Source organism: Argopecten irradians, chromosome 1 (assembly GCF_041381155.1).
Source record: "Argopecten irradians isolate NY chromosome 1, Ai_NY, whole genome shotgun sequence".
NCBI classification, from domain to species: Eukaryota; Metazoa; Mollusca; class Bivalvia; order Pectinida; family Pectinidae; genus Argopecten; species Argopecten irradians.
In genome coordinates this window covers 27,305,570-27,323,118 of record NC_091134.1, presented here as the reverse complement: position 1 = coordinate 27,323,118, position 17,549 = coordinate 27,305,570, and the positions used below count along the sequence as shown (strand labels likewise).

The 17,549-nt window shown below is 34.8% G+C and overlaps 2 protein-coding genes across 2 annotated transcripts in view; both read left to right on the top strand.

The window, feature by feature from the left end:
• The first annotated feature begins 326 nt into the window (after nucleotides 1-326).
• Nucleotides 327-14,099, top strand: LOC138322626 (uncharacterized). The gene is made up of 6 exons (XM_069266616.1): nucleotides 327-463; nucleotides 4,346-4,586; nucleotides 4,895-5,011; nucleotides 7,339-7,444; nucleotides 7,716-7,962; nucleotides 8,284-14,099. The coding sequence occupies exons 1-5, from the start codon at nucleotides 456-458 to the stop codon at nucleotides 7,790-7,792; spliced, it is 549 nt and encodes a 182-aa protein (XP_069122717.1). The 5' UTR covers nucleotides 327-455; the 3' UTR covers nucleotides 7,793-7,962; nucleotides 8,284-14,099.
• Nucleotides 7,846-17,549, top strand: part of LOC138320944 (uncharacterized) — a 36,542-nt gene continuing 26,838 nt past the window's right edge. Inside the window, exons 1-3 of the mRNA XM_069264310.1 lie at nucleotides 7,846-7,962; nucleotides 8,284-8,422; nucleotides 8,958-9,167. Coding sequence (XP_069120411.1) covers nucleotides 7,846-7,962; nucleotides 8,284-8,422; nucleotides 8,958-9,167 — 466 coding nt within the window. The remainder of the gene's footprint in view (nucleotides 7,963-8,283; nucleotides 8,423-8,957; nucleotides 9,168-17,549) is intronic.

Sequence of the window (17,549 nt, the reverse complement as noted above, 5' to 3'; positions counted from 1 at the left end):
AACCTACCTACAGAGTCCTCCACGGTGACAGCACTCGCACTATGATTAGAGGTGGCTGGGGTATTTGAGGTCATGGGTGGAGCTCCTACGTCTTGTGGCATGCAACTGACGGACTGTGCATTAGCAGCAATACCACCAGTTGACATTGTCCCGTTTTGTTTCCTTGCCTCCTGTAAGCCTGCTTTAAAGGCCTCTTTCATCAGGGCCTTTAACCGGTCTTCATTTATAGAGGTTGTCCCCCTTTTAGGTTCCTGGGACACATCCCTTGAATCGGCCTCCGGCACAGAAGCTGTGTTGGCCTGTTGTTGTTGCGGTTCTGGCGCATAAACATTATTTGTAGCTGCCGTCCGGCGCTTTTTGGGTGGCATGTTCTAGAAAATAAAGAATTTTTTTAACCTTTATTTTCTTATTTACAAGATACAGGAGCACTAAACAGATGAACACCCCAACATGTAATGCAATGGTAAATATCCATACACTGACAACAAATCTCTAAAATTTGAAAAGAAATGTTGCAATAATATGAGACAAAGGCAGGGTAAAATGATATTGTAGGCTGATCTTCAATGCTGATCATAAACTCGAGACTCACAAATACTATTATTAAATAAGATATGATTTCAACCAATAATGTCTATTATGTAATGTAATATAGATATCAAGTAGCCGGCCAAAGGCAAGGCAAAATTCAAGAGTTAATATAAGGCAAATTGAGTCAGACTCACAAGTAATCCATTCTGATGAAGCCGGCCAAAGGCAGGGTAAAATTCATTTATTATTCAAACATTCAAAAATTCTGAGCCAGAGACTCACAAGTAATCTTATTCTGATGAAGCCGGCCAAAGGCAGGGCAAAATTCATTTAATATTGTAAACATTCAAAAATTCTGAGCCAGAGACTCACAAGATCTACCAACTTCAATATAGTATAAGCCGCTCTGGGTTTACACCTCTACCGAAGCAGAATATGGCATATATGCCGAAGCAAGGCCCTGAGAAGCGGTACATTAAAGAAAGCTTTTGTACACAAGGTCAATAATATGTACGACCCAACTAAGGTTTTCTTAGTTCGCAAAGCAGTTCACGGTGTAGCTCGATTAGCTCCTTCTTTTGATACTCGCTTACCCATCACACAACCAATTTTACATCGTCTATGCCGGTGTTTGCCACATATGGTTACATGTAGTTATGACAACTGACGTTCCGGACTATATTCACAACAGCATTTTATGCTTTAGCCCGGATTGGGGAGTTGTTAGCTTTTACCAAACCACAATCTGAAAGAGTATTACAGTTAGAGGATGTGTCGTTTGAAGTGAAGAATGATCAGGCTGTCAAAGTTCATCTGGTTTTCAAAAACTTCAAACACAACATTAGTCAACAACCCCATTCGGTTCCTATTGTTGCTCTACCTCAACATCCTTTCTGTCCGGTACAAGCCCTGCATGCTTACGTTAAGCAACGTGGCGCTAGTAGTGGTTGTCTTTTTATAGACAAACTTTCGAATCCCCTTTCTCGGAGAAGATTCGAATCTTTAGTTCATGATTGCCTTTTGACCTGTGGTTTAGATGCTTCTAGATACAAAGGTCACTCCTTTCGCATTGGAGGAGCCAGTCATGCTAGTTCGACATGCAATTTCTCTGATTCACAACCACGCACTTTAGGACGTTGGAAAACTGATGCATTTAAGAAATATATCCGCTCACCTGCTCTGTCAGATATAAATGGTTCTTGAATAGTTTTATCTGTGTTAACATACAGTTGTTTAAATTTTTTTAGCAGTACATTTATAGTTAGATGAATTTTCTTAACTATGGAATAGTGGCGGTACGCCCTCCATGATTTGCTCTTTCTTTATATGTACATATACATGTATGTAACTAGAAGTATATTGTGAGATTCTGTTTTTTATGGACTTATTGATTTCACTTGGATCAGTGGCGGTACGCCCTCCATTTGGAATTCAGAGACATTCTTTTGATTCTCATTCTTTTTTATTTCATTGATATTTAATGTTTAATTATTTGCAGGTTTTTTGTAATCATTCATTGCCAGGGTAGTGGCGGTACGCCCTCCCCATTGAAAGGTTTTCAAGGATTGTTTTTCTTTTATGAGCAACTTGACTTTTGCTTTACCAAATGTACATTATAACCGAGTGCCAATTTAGTTATTATTTGTTATTTGGTCTGTTCACCTGTTATTCTTTTAAATAATGTTTATTGTTATTAGGGCAGTAAGTTTTATTTGAGAGTACAAGGCCAGCAAGGATGGCGTCGTCATCATAACGGTTCTCTTTTATGGTGTCTTGTGGCGCTTAATTTATAGGCCGCACCTTTACTCACAGAAAATACAAGTTAAAAGTGTTAAATAACCTTAAAATAACTTTTAATAAATATTCGGCCATCCAAAGATGAGGATGAGCCATTTTCCGCCAATCCCTTGTTGTGTCATTTTCTCTGAGTAAACAGAGCTTGCTGTTATTTAATTATGTAGAGATGTTAGGGTTGAACACGCTGAGAAGTGAAAAAATAAAAGTCTAGCAATAGACAACTTTTTTTTCGCAAGCGCAGATACTGGATTTAAATTTCCCGGCTTTATTTATCAGAATGCGATTTCATTGGCTAAGCGACATCACGTGATCGATGACCCCTTTTTCCGAGTGTAAACCCCATAGGGGCCAGATCAAATTTTCAGCTGACCGCCATCTTTAATTCCTCCAGCCGTTGCAGAAAACTTCTACATATAGATCACAGAAAACATTTTTAACCCTCCCACCTCAACCCATATACTGTAATTTCATGCAACTAACTTCCTGAGATGTGGATTATGCAAACTGTTGATATTTAATTTTGTTTGCCATATAATATAAACTTTTGATGTCTATATATATATAAACTGTGGATGTCTATATGTGTGTTTTAATGTTGATAAGACGCTATTTTACACTATTTTCATGTGTATATTGATGTGCGTTCGTCATATGGACATCTTATTTGTATGCTTGTTAGCTTGTTCATAGGTGGGCGCTTAATTTATAGGCCGCACCTTTACTCACAGAAAATACAAGTTAAAAGCGTTAAATAACCTTAAAATAACTTTCAATAAATATTCGGCCATCCAAAGATCAGGATGAGCCATTTTCCGCCGCGCTTAATTTATAGACCGCACCTTTACTCACAGAAAATACAAGTTAAAAGTGATAAATAACCTTAAAATAACTTTTAATAAATATTCGGCCATCCAAAGATGAGGATGAGCCATTTTCCGCCAATCCCTTGTTGTGTCATTTTCTCTGAGTAAACAGAGCTTGCTGTCATTTAATTACGTAGAGATGTTAGGGTTGAACACGCAGAGAAGTGAAAAAATAATAATAAACACAAAATTGATTAACATAGATTATGAAAAAAGTTTATTGTGTGTTTTCAAGTTACATTATTCAAGTATTAAATTGCCTTCTTGGGGCATTTATGGTCCTATAATTCTCCCAGGAATGCAGACAAATTAAATAACGTGCATTATCGCGTGATAATTAATTTATCTGCAATCTCGGGAGAATTATAGGACCATAAATTCCCCAAGAAGAAGACAATTTAATGCTTATATTTCCGTTTTCTGTTATTTTTAAGCCAACCTGTAATGTACACTGTAGTTGATATTACCAAATCAATTTCTCCACTGCCCCCGTCAGTGGAGTGTCTTCTTGTGACGTCATAAGTACTTCCGACATCATAAGTACCCCACACGTCATTCGCGGTAAAAAATAAGTCTATGGACATAAACATAAATGCATTAGTACACTTCCAACATTTCAATAAATATGTTCTTTCTTTACGATATTCAACATTCTAAAATCATAACTACAAATATTATTGTGAATAACATAGAACAATTGGGTTTTCCCCCCATTCCGGTAGCACTCAAATACGCAGAAAAATGTGTATTGCGTCATTACGTTATGACGTTGTTCCAAACGACGTCACAATACATGTAATACATATATCACTACACTAACGGGCGTTATAGGAGAATTACATGTACGATTTCATTAATCCCATTTTTGGTTAGCAAGGTTATATAGTGTCAGTCACGAGCAAATACAATTTTTATATTCTACCTCGTGTCCATCCTCTAGTATAGGTTTTGTAGTATAGACGTTATATCACAGTTACTGTTAGGACATTGATTTCGCTTTTATACATATGAATGCTGCGTTTAAATAATTATTAACAGATATATTAAATATCTGCCCTTTATATTCAACTTTCATGATTGAATTTCTATTTATCTTATTCAATGCCATCTTTCTTACAATATCTTTTAATTCTTTTTTTCCGTTTAAACTGTAGGAGAGATAACCAGGCTATTGAAAGAGTAATTCTAACCTTTTCATCACTACAAAATCTTAATTTAGAAGAAGGTATTTACAGCGATTTCGGAGGCATAAACTCCGTGTCGGTATATATGGTCGTGGCGTTTGTGAACACTTCCATGGGTATGACTGGTGAGACACAACCGTTCTACACAAACATGACCAGCAATGGTAACGTTATAGGGAACACATCTATTGATTTGGAGAAACCAGCAATGGTAAGTATATCTAGACATGATACAAATACGGGGTTTTTGAGATAATGTACCATAACAACGTTGATAAAGTACAATTTACCGTCCTTAGTTCCACCTTCCAAGAATTGTGACTTCAAAATATCACGTCACAAATACCGGAAGGTGGGACAGTTTTCGGTATCTCTAAATCAATAATTGTCAATCGAAATAATTGGAATTTTCTCTAAACGCAGAATCAATAACGATACCAAATTTTCTATACATATAAATATTACATATTAAATATTTACATATAAATACCCCATCTTTTCCTGTGAAATCTTTTTCAGAACTATTATGAAAATTTTATTGTCGTGACATCTGTTAAGACAAATATCACTGCTTCACAAACGATCTGGATCTACTGCAGCTTAAATGGTACATACTTCTACAGGAAATCATTAGAGGTAGGTCTGATAATTATACAGAATATAATATTATTTTTTTTTCATTTATTGCTCACCAAGGACTTCATATTGTCAAATTGTGACTTATCAGTCTTGTAGTTAATGAAATATAGAGAAAAAAACCTTTGGTAACAAAGCAGCAGCAACAATGGTCATACTGTTACACCAATAGTTTGATAAAGTCTGAATTCCTGGGGCCGCTAATAGACATGATTTTGTTGATTCAGTGGGCCGCTAATAGCCATGATTTTGTTGATTCAAACGGCCGCTTATAGACATGATTTTGTTGATTCAAACGGCCGTTTTTGTTGATTCAGTGGGCCTCAAATAGACATGTTTTTGTTGATTCAGTGGGCCGCTAACAGACATGATTTTGTTGATTCAGTGGAGCGCTAACAGACATGATTTTGTTGATTCAGTGGGCCGCTAACAGACATGATTTTGTTGATTCAGTACCAGTATAATAGACATGATTTTGTTGATTCAGTGGGCCGCTAATAGACATGATTTTGTTGATTCAGTGGCCCGCAAATAGACATAATTTTGTTGATTCAGTGGGCCGCTAATAGACATGATTTTGTTGATTCAGTGGGCCGCTAATAGACATGATTTTGTTGATTCAGTGGGCCGTTAATAGACATGATTTTGTTGATTCAAACGGCCGTTCATATACATGATTTTGTTGATTCAGTGGTTCTCAAATAGACATGATTTTGTTGATTCAGTGGGCCGCTGATAGACATGATTTTGTTGATTCAGTGGGCCGCAAAAAGACATGATTTTGTTGATTCAGTGGGCCACAAATATACATGATTTTGTTGATTCAGTGGGCCGCAAATAGACAAGGTTTTGTTGATGCAGTGGAGCGCTAATAGACGTGATTTTGTTGATTCAGTGGGCCGCTAATAGACATGATTTTGTTGATTCAGTGCACTTGTAATAAACATGATTTTGTTGATTCAAACGGCCGTTTACAGACATGATTTTGTTGAATCAGTGGGTGGATACGAGAAATGATTTTGTTGATTAAGTGCACATGTAATAGACATGATATTGTTGAATCAGTTGACCAGTAAAAGACATGATTTTGTTGATTCAGCAGGTCACTAATAGACATGAATCTTTTTGGTGGGTCGCTCATAGACATGATTTTGTTGATTCAGTGGGCCAGTTAAAGACATGATTTTATTGATTCAGGGGGTTAATAATAGGATCGATTTTGTTGATTCAATGAACCGCTAATACACATGATTATGCTGATTCAGTTGACCGTTAATAAATAGAGTTTTGTTGATTCAGTGGGCCTGTAATATCAATAACTTTGCTGATTTAGGGAACTTTAATATCGATGGTTTTGTTGAATCAGTGGGCTGCTAAAAGACATGATTTTATTGATTCAGTGGGCCGCTAATATATGTGTTGGTTTTTTTTAAAAATTCAGTTGGCCACTCATAGACATGATTTTGGTAATTCAGTAGGCCGGTAAAACACACAATTTTGTTGGTTCATTGGCCTCCTCGTAGCCATGATTTTGTTGATTCAGTGAGCCGCTGGTAGACATGTTTTTGTTGATTCAGTGAGCTGCTAATCGACATTATTTTATTGGTTTAGTGGGTCGCTAATAGAATGGAATTTGTTGATTCAGTGGGCCGCTAATAGACACCATTTAGATGATTCAGTTGGCTGCTAATATCCATGTATTTGCTGATTTAGTGGACCGCTAATAGACATGATTTTGTTGATACAGTAGGCTGATAAAAGACACGATGTTGTAGATTCAATTGGACCAGTAAAAGACATAACTTTGCTGATTTAGCGGACTGCTATTATCCATGATTTTGTTGATTCAGCGGGCCGCTTATGCACATGATTTTTTTATTCAGTTGACAGCTAATATCCATGAATTTGCTGATTTTGACAGTGGACCGCTAATAGACATGATTTTGTTGATTCAGTGGACCGCTGCTAAACACGATTTTGTTGATACAGTTGGCCGGTAAAAGACATGAATTTGTTGACTAAGTGGGCCGCTAATAGACAAGATATTGTTGATTCAAGGAGCTACTAACATACATGTTTTTGTATTCAGAGAGCTACATTTCGAAATGTTTTTGTTGATTCAGTGGACCGCTCATTGAATCGATTTTGTTTATTCAGTGCACTGCTAATAGACATGGTTTTGTTTATCCAGTGGATTGCTAATATACCTGATTTTGTTGATGCAGTGGACTGCTAATAGACCTGATTTTGTTTATCCAGTGAACTGCTAACATACCTGATTTTGTTGATTCAGTGGACTGCTAATAGACATGATTTTGTTTATCCAGTGGACTGCTAATAGACATGATTTTAGATTTCCTTTGGTCATCAACCACTTTTACTTCGTCGCTGATGCCTGCGTTAGGACGTGTATTACCGCTTTGTATCTACCTTGTAAGTATTATATTCCATCAATAACTTCAAGAAACAATAGGTTACATTCTGCTAAAAAAGGCGCCATTATAAATTAATATACAAAGATTGGCAGAGCCTAGTCAGTTTAAAGGCTTACATATAGCTACTTTTCATGATCAATATCCATAGATTGTCACCAATATCTAGTGAGAGAAAGAACATTAATATCGACAGGTCTCATGTCCAAGAATGGTTTCGGTGTACCATTTTAGAATCAAAGAAGAATCAAGCTATATTCTTCCTTTTTCAGTAAGCCATTACTTGACGGTTGTAAAGGACAAGGAAAATTCATTGTTGAAGAATGTTGGAGAATACCTTATGCTTTAGACCATGATTTGGATACGTGCTTGGATTTACCATCACCCGGGGATTTCCCTTCTATGCTGTGGCTGAGAATTACAAAACTGAGTCTGTTCGGCGTGACAAGTCTGAAGTTTGTGGTCAACATCACAGGGCAAGGTATCGAATGTGGACGTGTAGGGCAGAAAAGTCTGCAGGTAAAACATGAACATCACATGCTTCACACACACACAAAAAGAATATTTGCGCGGTAAATTACTCCAATGGACCTTGCAGAGAGATGCCTTTTTTTACAATTACATGAGCGTTAGACTAATAAGCCAGATGTCCTGAGTTCCATCCGTAGTTGGGCAGGGTTAATATCGATATACAATTTTTCTTTTAATTTTCATTCTGACCAATAAGAGACACTTTTCTTCTTTTAACTCCGTCAGTATAGTATCATCTTAATATGCAAAGAGGATTAAATATCATTTGTTGGACATTTCTCATATACATATTATCAAATCTTTTTTCAGATAGGAACATCAGGGCCTACCCACAACGCTAAATGTAGAATGAAGTCAGACATGGTGTTTTGTAATCTCGTGTCAACTACCATTGTGGCTACCAAGACCAAATGCACCATACAATGCACATGTACTACGCTGTCAGAATGTACGGACGTTCATATACTCATGCAGAGTGTGGACAATGATTACTGGAATATGTGTGAACTTACTATGAACAACGCATGATAAATCTAGAGATGTTTACTGGATTATTGAGAACTTACAATAAACATTGCAGGATAAATCTAGAAATGTTTACTGAATTATGTGTGGACTTACAATAAAGAAACCCAGGATAAATCTAGAAATGTTTACTGGAAAATATGAGAACTTACAATAAACATCGCAGTATAAATCTAGAGATGTTTACTGGAATATGAGTATTTTGTTCCACAATAATGCAATTGCATTTATCAACCTTGAGTGATAAATGTTTATTTAAAACATCATTATTCTTCTTCTTATCCAAGGGTGATAACTCCCTAAGTGCAATACTTCCCATTCAAGCGACATAGCTCTCTTGATATTTAGTGACCCAGATGTATGCGTCCCAGTGACTCAGTCAGGGCGGCAATGCTGTAGCAGGAACGTCAATTTATTACAACAGAAAAACTAATCTAGTATCAAGCACCTAATACAAGGTCGGGAACGTCGGCCCGCGCCCCCAGGGAAGCGTCTAAGACGGACACCGGCCGACCCTACCATTACCAATAATTTGAACGAGGGGATACGTGGTGACGAAGTTTCTAACAACGTTAACGTCCACGAAGATCAGGTCACCGTGGAGGAAAAAATAAGCAGTCAAACACAAGGCAGGGTCGGGTTTAATCCGGCAGGTGATACGGGTGCCGGTGAGCTTAATGATAATGAGCTTCAGGTGGAGTGGGTCACGTGTGATGAGTTTGTTGATTTGTCGGTACCAGTATTAAGTGTCTTTGACGGAATAGGTGACATATTCCCCTAAAATTAAAGGCAGGGGAATTCTTCAATTTGGGGTAATTGTTAAAGTCAGCCAGGGACTTGTCAAGGGAGATGGACCAGGCGGGGTGACATAGTAATAAAAGGGGGGAGGTTAGTGCTACCGAAGCACCTCGAGTCAAAAACTAGTTTGAATATACATGCTTGGACTAGCGCACATATGACCATGCTGATAGAGAAACATCCAGGTAGACCCAAGACTTGTTAAAATACATGAGGGACATCGGGTTATCTTTTCTTCGCCAATTTCTTTATTCATAAAATTCATTGACCAGCCTAAAGGAAAAGGAACATGGAAGTTCAATAACAGTTTACTAAATGATATTGAATATGTAAATCTTGTCAAAAATTGTATTAGGGATACTGTCGAACAATATGCTATTAATCTTGAAGAAGAAAACATTAACAATGTATCTTTATCGATAAGTGATCAACTATTTTGGGAAACTTTAAAATTAATGATTAGAGGAAAAACTGTTGCCTACTCAACATTCAAAAAGCGTTAAAGGGATAAATTAGAAAATGAACTAGAGTTAAAATTAGGAAAATTACATCAAGAGGAAAATAGGAACCTAAATGAAATTGAAGAAATAGAAAATGAGTTGAAATTGTTAAGAGAAAACAAAATTAAGGGCATTATACTGAGAGCAAAGTCAAGATGGAAAATTGAAGGTGAGAGAAGTTCCAGTTTTTTTTGCAATTTAGAAAAAAGGCATTATCAAGAAAAGTTAATCCCAAAGCTAAATATAGAAACAGGTGAGGAAATTAAAAACATACAAGATATCTTAGAAGAGCAAAAAAATTTTTATCAAACACTATATTCCAGTTCATATGTCAGTAATAATACTGTTAATGAAACATTTCTTGATGATGAAAATCATTTCATAAATAAATTAACCAATGAACAAAGTAGTAAATTAGAGGGGAAAATAGATTACTAGGAATGTCTGAAATCACTAAAAGAAATGAATAACAATAAGTCACCTGGAATAGATGGATTTACTGTTGAATTTTACAAATTCTTTTGGGCTGATATCAACAGTTTTTTTAAAATGAATTCTCTTAATCAAGCTTATGATGAGGGAGTACTTTCTTTCTATATCACAACGCCAAGGTCTGATTACATGTATTCCAAAAGAAGGTAAATCTAAATTATATGTAAAAAATTGGAGGCCGATAACTTTACTAAATGTAGATTATAAAATAGCTTCCTCAGTTATTTCGAATAGAATTAAAACAGTTTTAGACAGTATCATAAGTGAAACACAAAAGGGCTTCCTCAAAGATAGGTATATTGGCGAATGTCCACGACTAATATATGATATAATAGAAAATACAGAGAAGGACAATATTCCAGGTTTATTGTTACTAATTGATTTTGAAAATGTCTTTGATTCTTTAGAGTTTAACTTTATTTTTAAAACACTTAACTTTTATGGGTTTGGTCAATCTTTTATAAAATGGATAAAATATTTCTATAATAATAATTCATGTTGTGTATTGAATAATGGGCATTGTTCCAATTTTTTTAATGTTTGCCGTGGAGTTAGACAAGGTGACCCTATTAGTCCATATATTTTCATCATATGTGTTGAAATTTTAAGTTCAGCAATTAAAATGAATCCGAACATTAATGGTATCAAAATAGATAACTCAGAATACTTGATAAACCAATTTGCAGATGACACGTCTTTTACTTTATCTGAAGATCCAAACTCCTTAAATTGTCTACTTGAAATTTTGAATGATTTTGGTAATATTTCTGGTCTTAAAATAAATGTTGAAAAACACAAGCAATTTGGAGAAAGGAATTTGAGTTGGAACCATTCAGGTAAATTCAAACTACTAGGTATATCTTATAACCTTCAGTCTGTAAATCTTATAACCTTCAGTCTGTAAATATTTTTGAAGATAATTTTAGACAAAAGTTAAAAGCTGTTAAAAAACTTTTACATGATTGGTCATTCAGAAAACTCACGTATATAGGGAGGGTAACTATTATAAAATCATTAGCATTACCCGTTTTTATTCAAACTTTTACTCTCTTACCAGATACTCCCAAAGAAATTATCAGTGAATTACAAAAATGCTTTTTTGAATTTTTATGGAATGAAAAAACTGATAAAATAAAGCGTACTGTTATGTATGGCGATTATGATGAAGGAGGTCTTCGAGTACCACATATTGTGTCTTTTTGTCATGCTTTAAAAATGTGTTGGATAAAAAAATTACTTGATCCATTGAATTTCTCCCCTTGGAAAACACTGTTTCTGGATAGAATTGAAATTCAAAATGAAGAGAGAAGGTCTTTTAAGAATTTCAAATTCCCTAAACATTTTCTGGAAAGAGATTATAAACATTTGGGCAGATCTGTCTGGTGATGAACTCCCCACAACCCCTGGCAAAGTTGCATCTCAGCCGATCTGATATAATAATTACATAAAAATTGATAATAATGTAATATTATATAAACAATGGTATGAAAAATGTGTATATTTTATTGGAGACCTTGTTGAAAATAATGAATTTCTGTCATACAATAACTTTTGTATGAAATTTAATTTGAATATTAATTTTATTGAATTTTATGGAATTTTGAATGCAATACCGAGATCTTGGAAACATATTTTGTACCAAAATAATACACCACTGGACATGAAACCATTTAAACATATTCAATACTTAAAAAGTCATGAAAAGGTTACAATTTTTTTTATAAATGTTTACTGACAAAAGTTACAGAAGTACCAAAAAAGAGTCAAGATTCCTGGCAGAACATGTTACATGTCAATATTCCCAAAGAGTCTTGGTCTAAATTTTACCTTATTCCAAGATATATTACAGATGACACAATATTGCAAAATTTTCAATTTAAACTTCTTCATAGAATAGTATATGCAAATAACAAATTAATGCAAATCAAAATGAGCGAGACGGAAAGGTGCACGTTTTGCGAAGAGTGAAGAGAAACTTTAATGCACCTGTTTTGGGAATGCTGTCATGTACAATCATTTTTATCATCTTTTTTTATACCTTTTAAGAACAAAATATCACTTAGAAGTGCCTAGGACTCCAATTATTATGTTTCTTGGAATTTTGGACAATAAATATGAAAATGTGATCAATTTTTTTTATTCCTAATGATAAAAGATTATATATACATGTGTAAATTGAAAAAAAATCCCTACAATTAGAGATTAGAAAACACATATTTTTCATTATAGAAATGTAGAAATGTATGGGTTACACACTTATTCAAAAAAGAAACAAATTACTATAAATCAAAAGTGAAACTTTATTGATAGACTTTTAGAGTAATTATTAAAGTAATGAAATTGGCATTAGTTTATGATGTCGTAACTAATAAGGCAATGTCATTAAAATAAAGTTGCTCTTCATTGTTTTTCTATTAAACTCCAATATTACAATATATTATAACTGGTTATGCATGGATGGAATTACATTGATAATATTGGTACTATGTAATATATATATATTTTTTCCTGTAAGTCTTTTGAATGTTGTTTCTTTACATATATTGATATTCATAAAAAAACTTCTTTTATTTCATATTTTAGATTTACTTAGTAAATAGTGTCAATAAATTACCGTAAATGATAAGTGTTCTCCTTTAACCATATTGCTAACTAAGACCGTGTTTTGTTTTTCAATCATTTTTGCTTACATTGCTATATCTTTCATGTAAATAATGCAGACCTCTTGTGTACAAATAAGCTCACTCTTTATAGATAAAGCTCTTTTTATTGTAATTAAAATTGTGTATGACATATGAATGTGACATCGAAAAATTGAAAAAAAACACCAAACAAAAACATCAATAGTATCTTGTCTTACACCTAGGTTCAAACGACTTAGTAACTGTAAAGGGTTGTGAGCTCATTAATGACATCAAATGCACTATCCTAAGGTTGAGAGCACTAATCCCCCTTTGTACTATAGTATGGTCCGATATCTTACCTAGATGCTATTGGCATGGGGCAAAGAGCCAGGTTCGAATTGAGGTTTAGAGGAAATAGTTAACAAAAGGATAAAAAAACTTCTATTCTTCAAGAGAATGGACCTGTCAATCGCCATCCTTCAATTTTGGTAAAGGAACTGTCTCTATACATGATGTGCGCACTTATCTGTAGAGAGCAATGGTATCTTCTTAAATTACTTACTGGGGGATAAGAAACTTTCCAAACATGTATAGTTCGGGTGTTGCCAAGTTGGACGCAAACAATTGAGGGGGAGATGAACACCACCCTGTGATGTTTTTGGGTGAGTCTGTATAGACCGTCTTATGTGGCGGAATCCTGGACATGCAGACTCGAATTAGTGATACCCATGACAGCAACCTAGGCCTAGTGTTAGTTCTCACTCATGTTACCGTGGAGAGAAGGAGATAAAGTTGAACACTACCTAAACAGGTAGGGACGCAATAGCGACTTTATTGATGTTACCATCATGGAGTTTTGTCCACCGTGGAAAAATATATTTATATAATTTACCCTTGGGGCAGGAAATATATAGGAATAAAAATATGGGTTGTTGTTTCTCACTCCCACTCGAAAGTACTTTGAGACCAACCCGTGTTACCTGGGTGGCGCTGATGTGCCATATTGTATTTGCATACAGACGGTAGTCTCTAAGTGTCCAGGGTCCTGTCAAAACATTGCTGTGGTCTAATCAATTTCCATAAATTGTAGAATTTTAGATTGGTTAACCTGTACATTCTAGTTAAAATAAGTTTAAATAACATAAATAACACTAGTCACAAATACACATTGTATGGATATTTCTCGTTAATAAACATGATTAACTAATTTTTCCATCTTTGTCTTGTTTCGATTCAATATTGGATGTGCTTTCTTAAATTCAACATAAAGGGAGGTATTTAAATGCTAATTTAACTCAATGCAAATGGTTACTTTCTGTCAATTGGTACTGAACTACAAGGTTCCTTTGTGCAGCTAACATATACATAGTAATATGTACAAATAGACTACGTCTAGTGGTAATGCAGATAGAAGTGTTATACATAACTTCATAACAGAACAGGAAGGCTTTTAAAAGTGATCTCCTCGATATCTCGGAAACATCACGAAAAAACATCAGTTTTGACCTACATCTGTACTTGTGTATCGAGAAATCGGAGCCAGGGCGATAAATACAAAATACAAGTAACTGCAACACGTACGTCGATAATGAGCATGGATTTGCATATAAATTGTTTTAATAATGGAATCCACGCGTACAAGGTGATATTAATAACATGAATGATATTCTCACTGATACAATTCTTTCATCTTTTGACCAATATGTTCCCAAAAAACTGTAACTATTTAAAATATTTTTTTTCTGTCACAAAACTGCCCCGTTTACTAATATGTAATATAAATGAATGACTGTTGAAAGAAAATATTTCATTCATTATATCTCCTAGTGGAGAAACATAGACGGTCTTTATTAGAAATTATGAAAGTGATATCGGTCACACTTAGAACTTTGTGGGTTACAGTCAAATCCAAAGCTACGAAAACTGAATATTGCAGCATTATACTCATTATTTATGCAGCATTCAACTCCAGTGGATAAGCCGCCAAAATACTTTTATTGAATTTATCTGATCTTGAAAGTCGACTATTAACCTACTATCAGCAAATGGTTAGCGAGCTATTGAAATCGCCTTTCGTCTATTGCTCTTCATCCGTCCGTCTTTGTTTTCCACAGCGTGGTCATTGGTCACAATTTATTCACCGAAGATATGTCAAGTGTAATTTTGTTTAACTTTACTGTTATATACTGATAATACCTTATATTTCAAGTAGTAGCTATCGTTATTTTATCCGCTACAAAAGTGACGTACCTGTATAATCAAGTTGGCGTTTCGTTGTTTTTGAAAAGGATGTTGTTCACAGAGTAACGGTCACATCCAAAGTTTTTGAAATGGTGTGTCGCTTCGCAAAGATTGCTGAAATATTGCAGCGTTGTTTTCCCTATTTAATCAAACATCATTATTATACAGTTGTTTCATGCCTTTTCAGTCAAAAGTCAAAACTCTTACCCGAGGTGTTGGAACCCACCCAGTGAACTGTTTATAAGGTTGGTCCCAACATCGAGGGAAAGAGTTTTGACTGCTGACTGAAAAGGCATAAAACAACTGTTTTGTTACCTGGACCGCTATCTAAAACTTATCACTGAGCTTCTGGTGTGAAAGACTTTCGCCGATAGAATACCGGTATTTGGGTCTCTGGTAAATACATGTAACGGTATCGAAATAAATCGATTTCGGATTGATACCGAAATATGTTATACATAGCTGGATCTACATAGAAATCCCTGCAGTACTTTCAGAGAAATTACAGAAACACAAGACAGACGGATGACGAGTAATGGTGGAAAGGCTATTTTTTTAGTTTGCCTACCATTTGCTGATGGTGGGTTAAAAAGTCGTCTTTCAAGATCAGATAAATTCAATACTGGAGTTGCATGACTGCGTAAATAACGACTACATCTACAATACTGTAATATTCAGTTTTCGTAATTTTGGATGTGACCGTTACCCCTAAAGTTCTAAGTGCGACCGATATCACTTTCATGATTTATAATTAAGCACCGTCTATGTTTCTCCACTAGCAGATATAATGAATGATTTTATTCAACAGCGATATATTACATATTAGTAAAAGGGACGGTATTATGACAGCAACATTTATTTATTTACAACTTTTAATGTTTTATTAAATAAAATGTGACCGATATCCCAGCTGTAGAAAAATAATGTGTTGAGGTGGTAGCATTATCGGAGCTAGTTTGACGATATTTAATACCTTCGTAGAGTCTCTAACAATATACCAATATATTGTCTTTGATGCACGATAGGTTTAGACGATGCATCGCTTTTATGTCATAATTTCAGCCGATTTTCATCTTGAAGCGGGCGTTTGTTCATTGTTTTTGTGTGTCCGATATCACTTCCGGTGACGTAGGTTGTCCCCATTGGTTTTGGGGAAATAGATTTCCAGAAGAACAGGTCGAACGCATCTTTAGTATAATCCATGCTCTAAATTATCAGGATGAAGTATTTATGTTGCATGAATAGAGTAAGGCAGACCAGCAGCAAGCTATGCAATAGTACAATAGGAAAAATAACCAAAACATCAGATTTTGATTGAAATGGCCGTTTTCTTAAAACGACATAAAATTAACATTGACTTGATACAAACTCTATAGCAAGTACACATGTAAGAATACATAATATTCTTTGCATTTATATAACTAATTACATTTTATATAATAATTGCCAAGCTATTGTAGGTGACCATGAGGGCACAAACAACGCCACATTGCATATAGAGCTGACTAAAGGGTACTCGATGCATATACTCTTTAGTGGCTATATGGACTGTCGGATACGGATGTATGTTCTGTCTGTAAACTAACAACGGAAACTTTACGGCATTTGTTTTTAGATTGTAAGTGTTCTTAAAAGATTTTCTTAAGAAGCTTTTTTTTACTAGTGTTGAAAATAGAAATGTTATAGACTGGCATCGTTTGATCTTGCTTGGATTTTATGAAAAAGGGAGAATGGGAATCATCATGTAGTTAATGTTACTTAAAGTGTTGCACAATTTTTAAAAGGAGGAATATTATCATGTGCAATGAACGAAAGGTGGATATTAGTATTTTTTTCAAAGAAGGGGTATCAATTGCATGAAGGTACATTAGGGTCAACTGCATATTGTATTCTAGTCAGAATATCCTATTTGGTCTGCGCTTATGGTAAATTCAGAGGTCAAAGAATGAATATTCACATGTTCATTGCTTTAGTCCTAATTGAATAAATATTAGAGTAGAGATAACATTTTTTTGCAAATTTTGTCCGTAATATTGGGTTTTAAAGTTCAGTTCAGACAAATGATGAAAAATTAAAAAAATAGGTCACAGTGACCTAGTTAAGCATTTATTCTATTTCAGCATTAAAAACGTTATAATTTTTATTATTTATAAAACGAGGAGTTTTCAGAGATTTGATAGCTTGAAATTGATGTCTAGTACTGCATAAGAATCTTGATATGACCTGCTTAAGATAATTACATCATAGGGTCATATTGGCTAGGTCACGTGCATAAATCAGGTCATATTTACTGAATTGTATCATCTGCCCACTAAGCATGTGTTGATTTCCAATGTTTAAAGTAGGATTTTAATTATTTCGACTAGTTTTATTAGCTTAATTTCAAGCAACACCT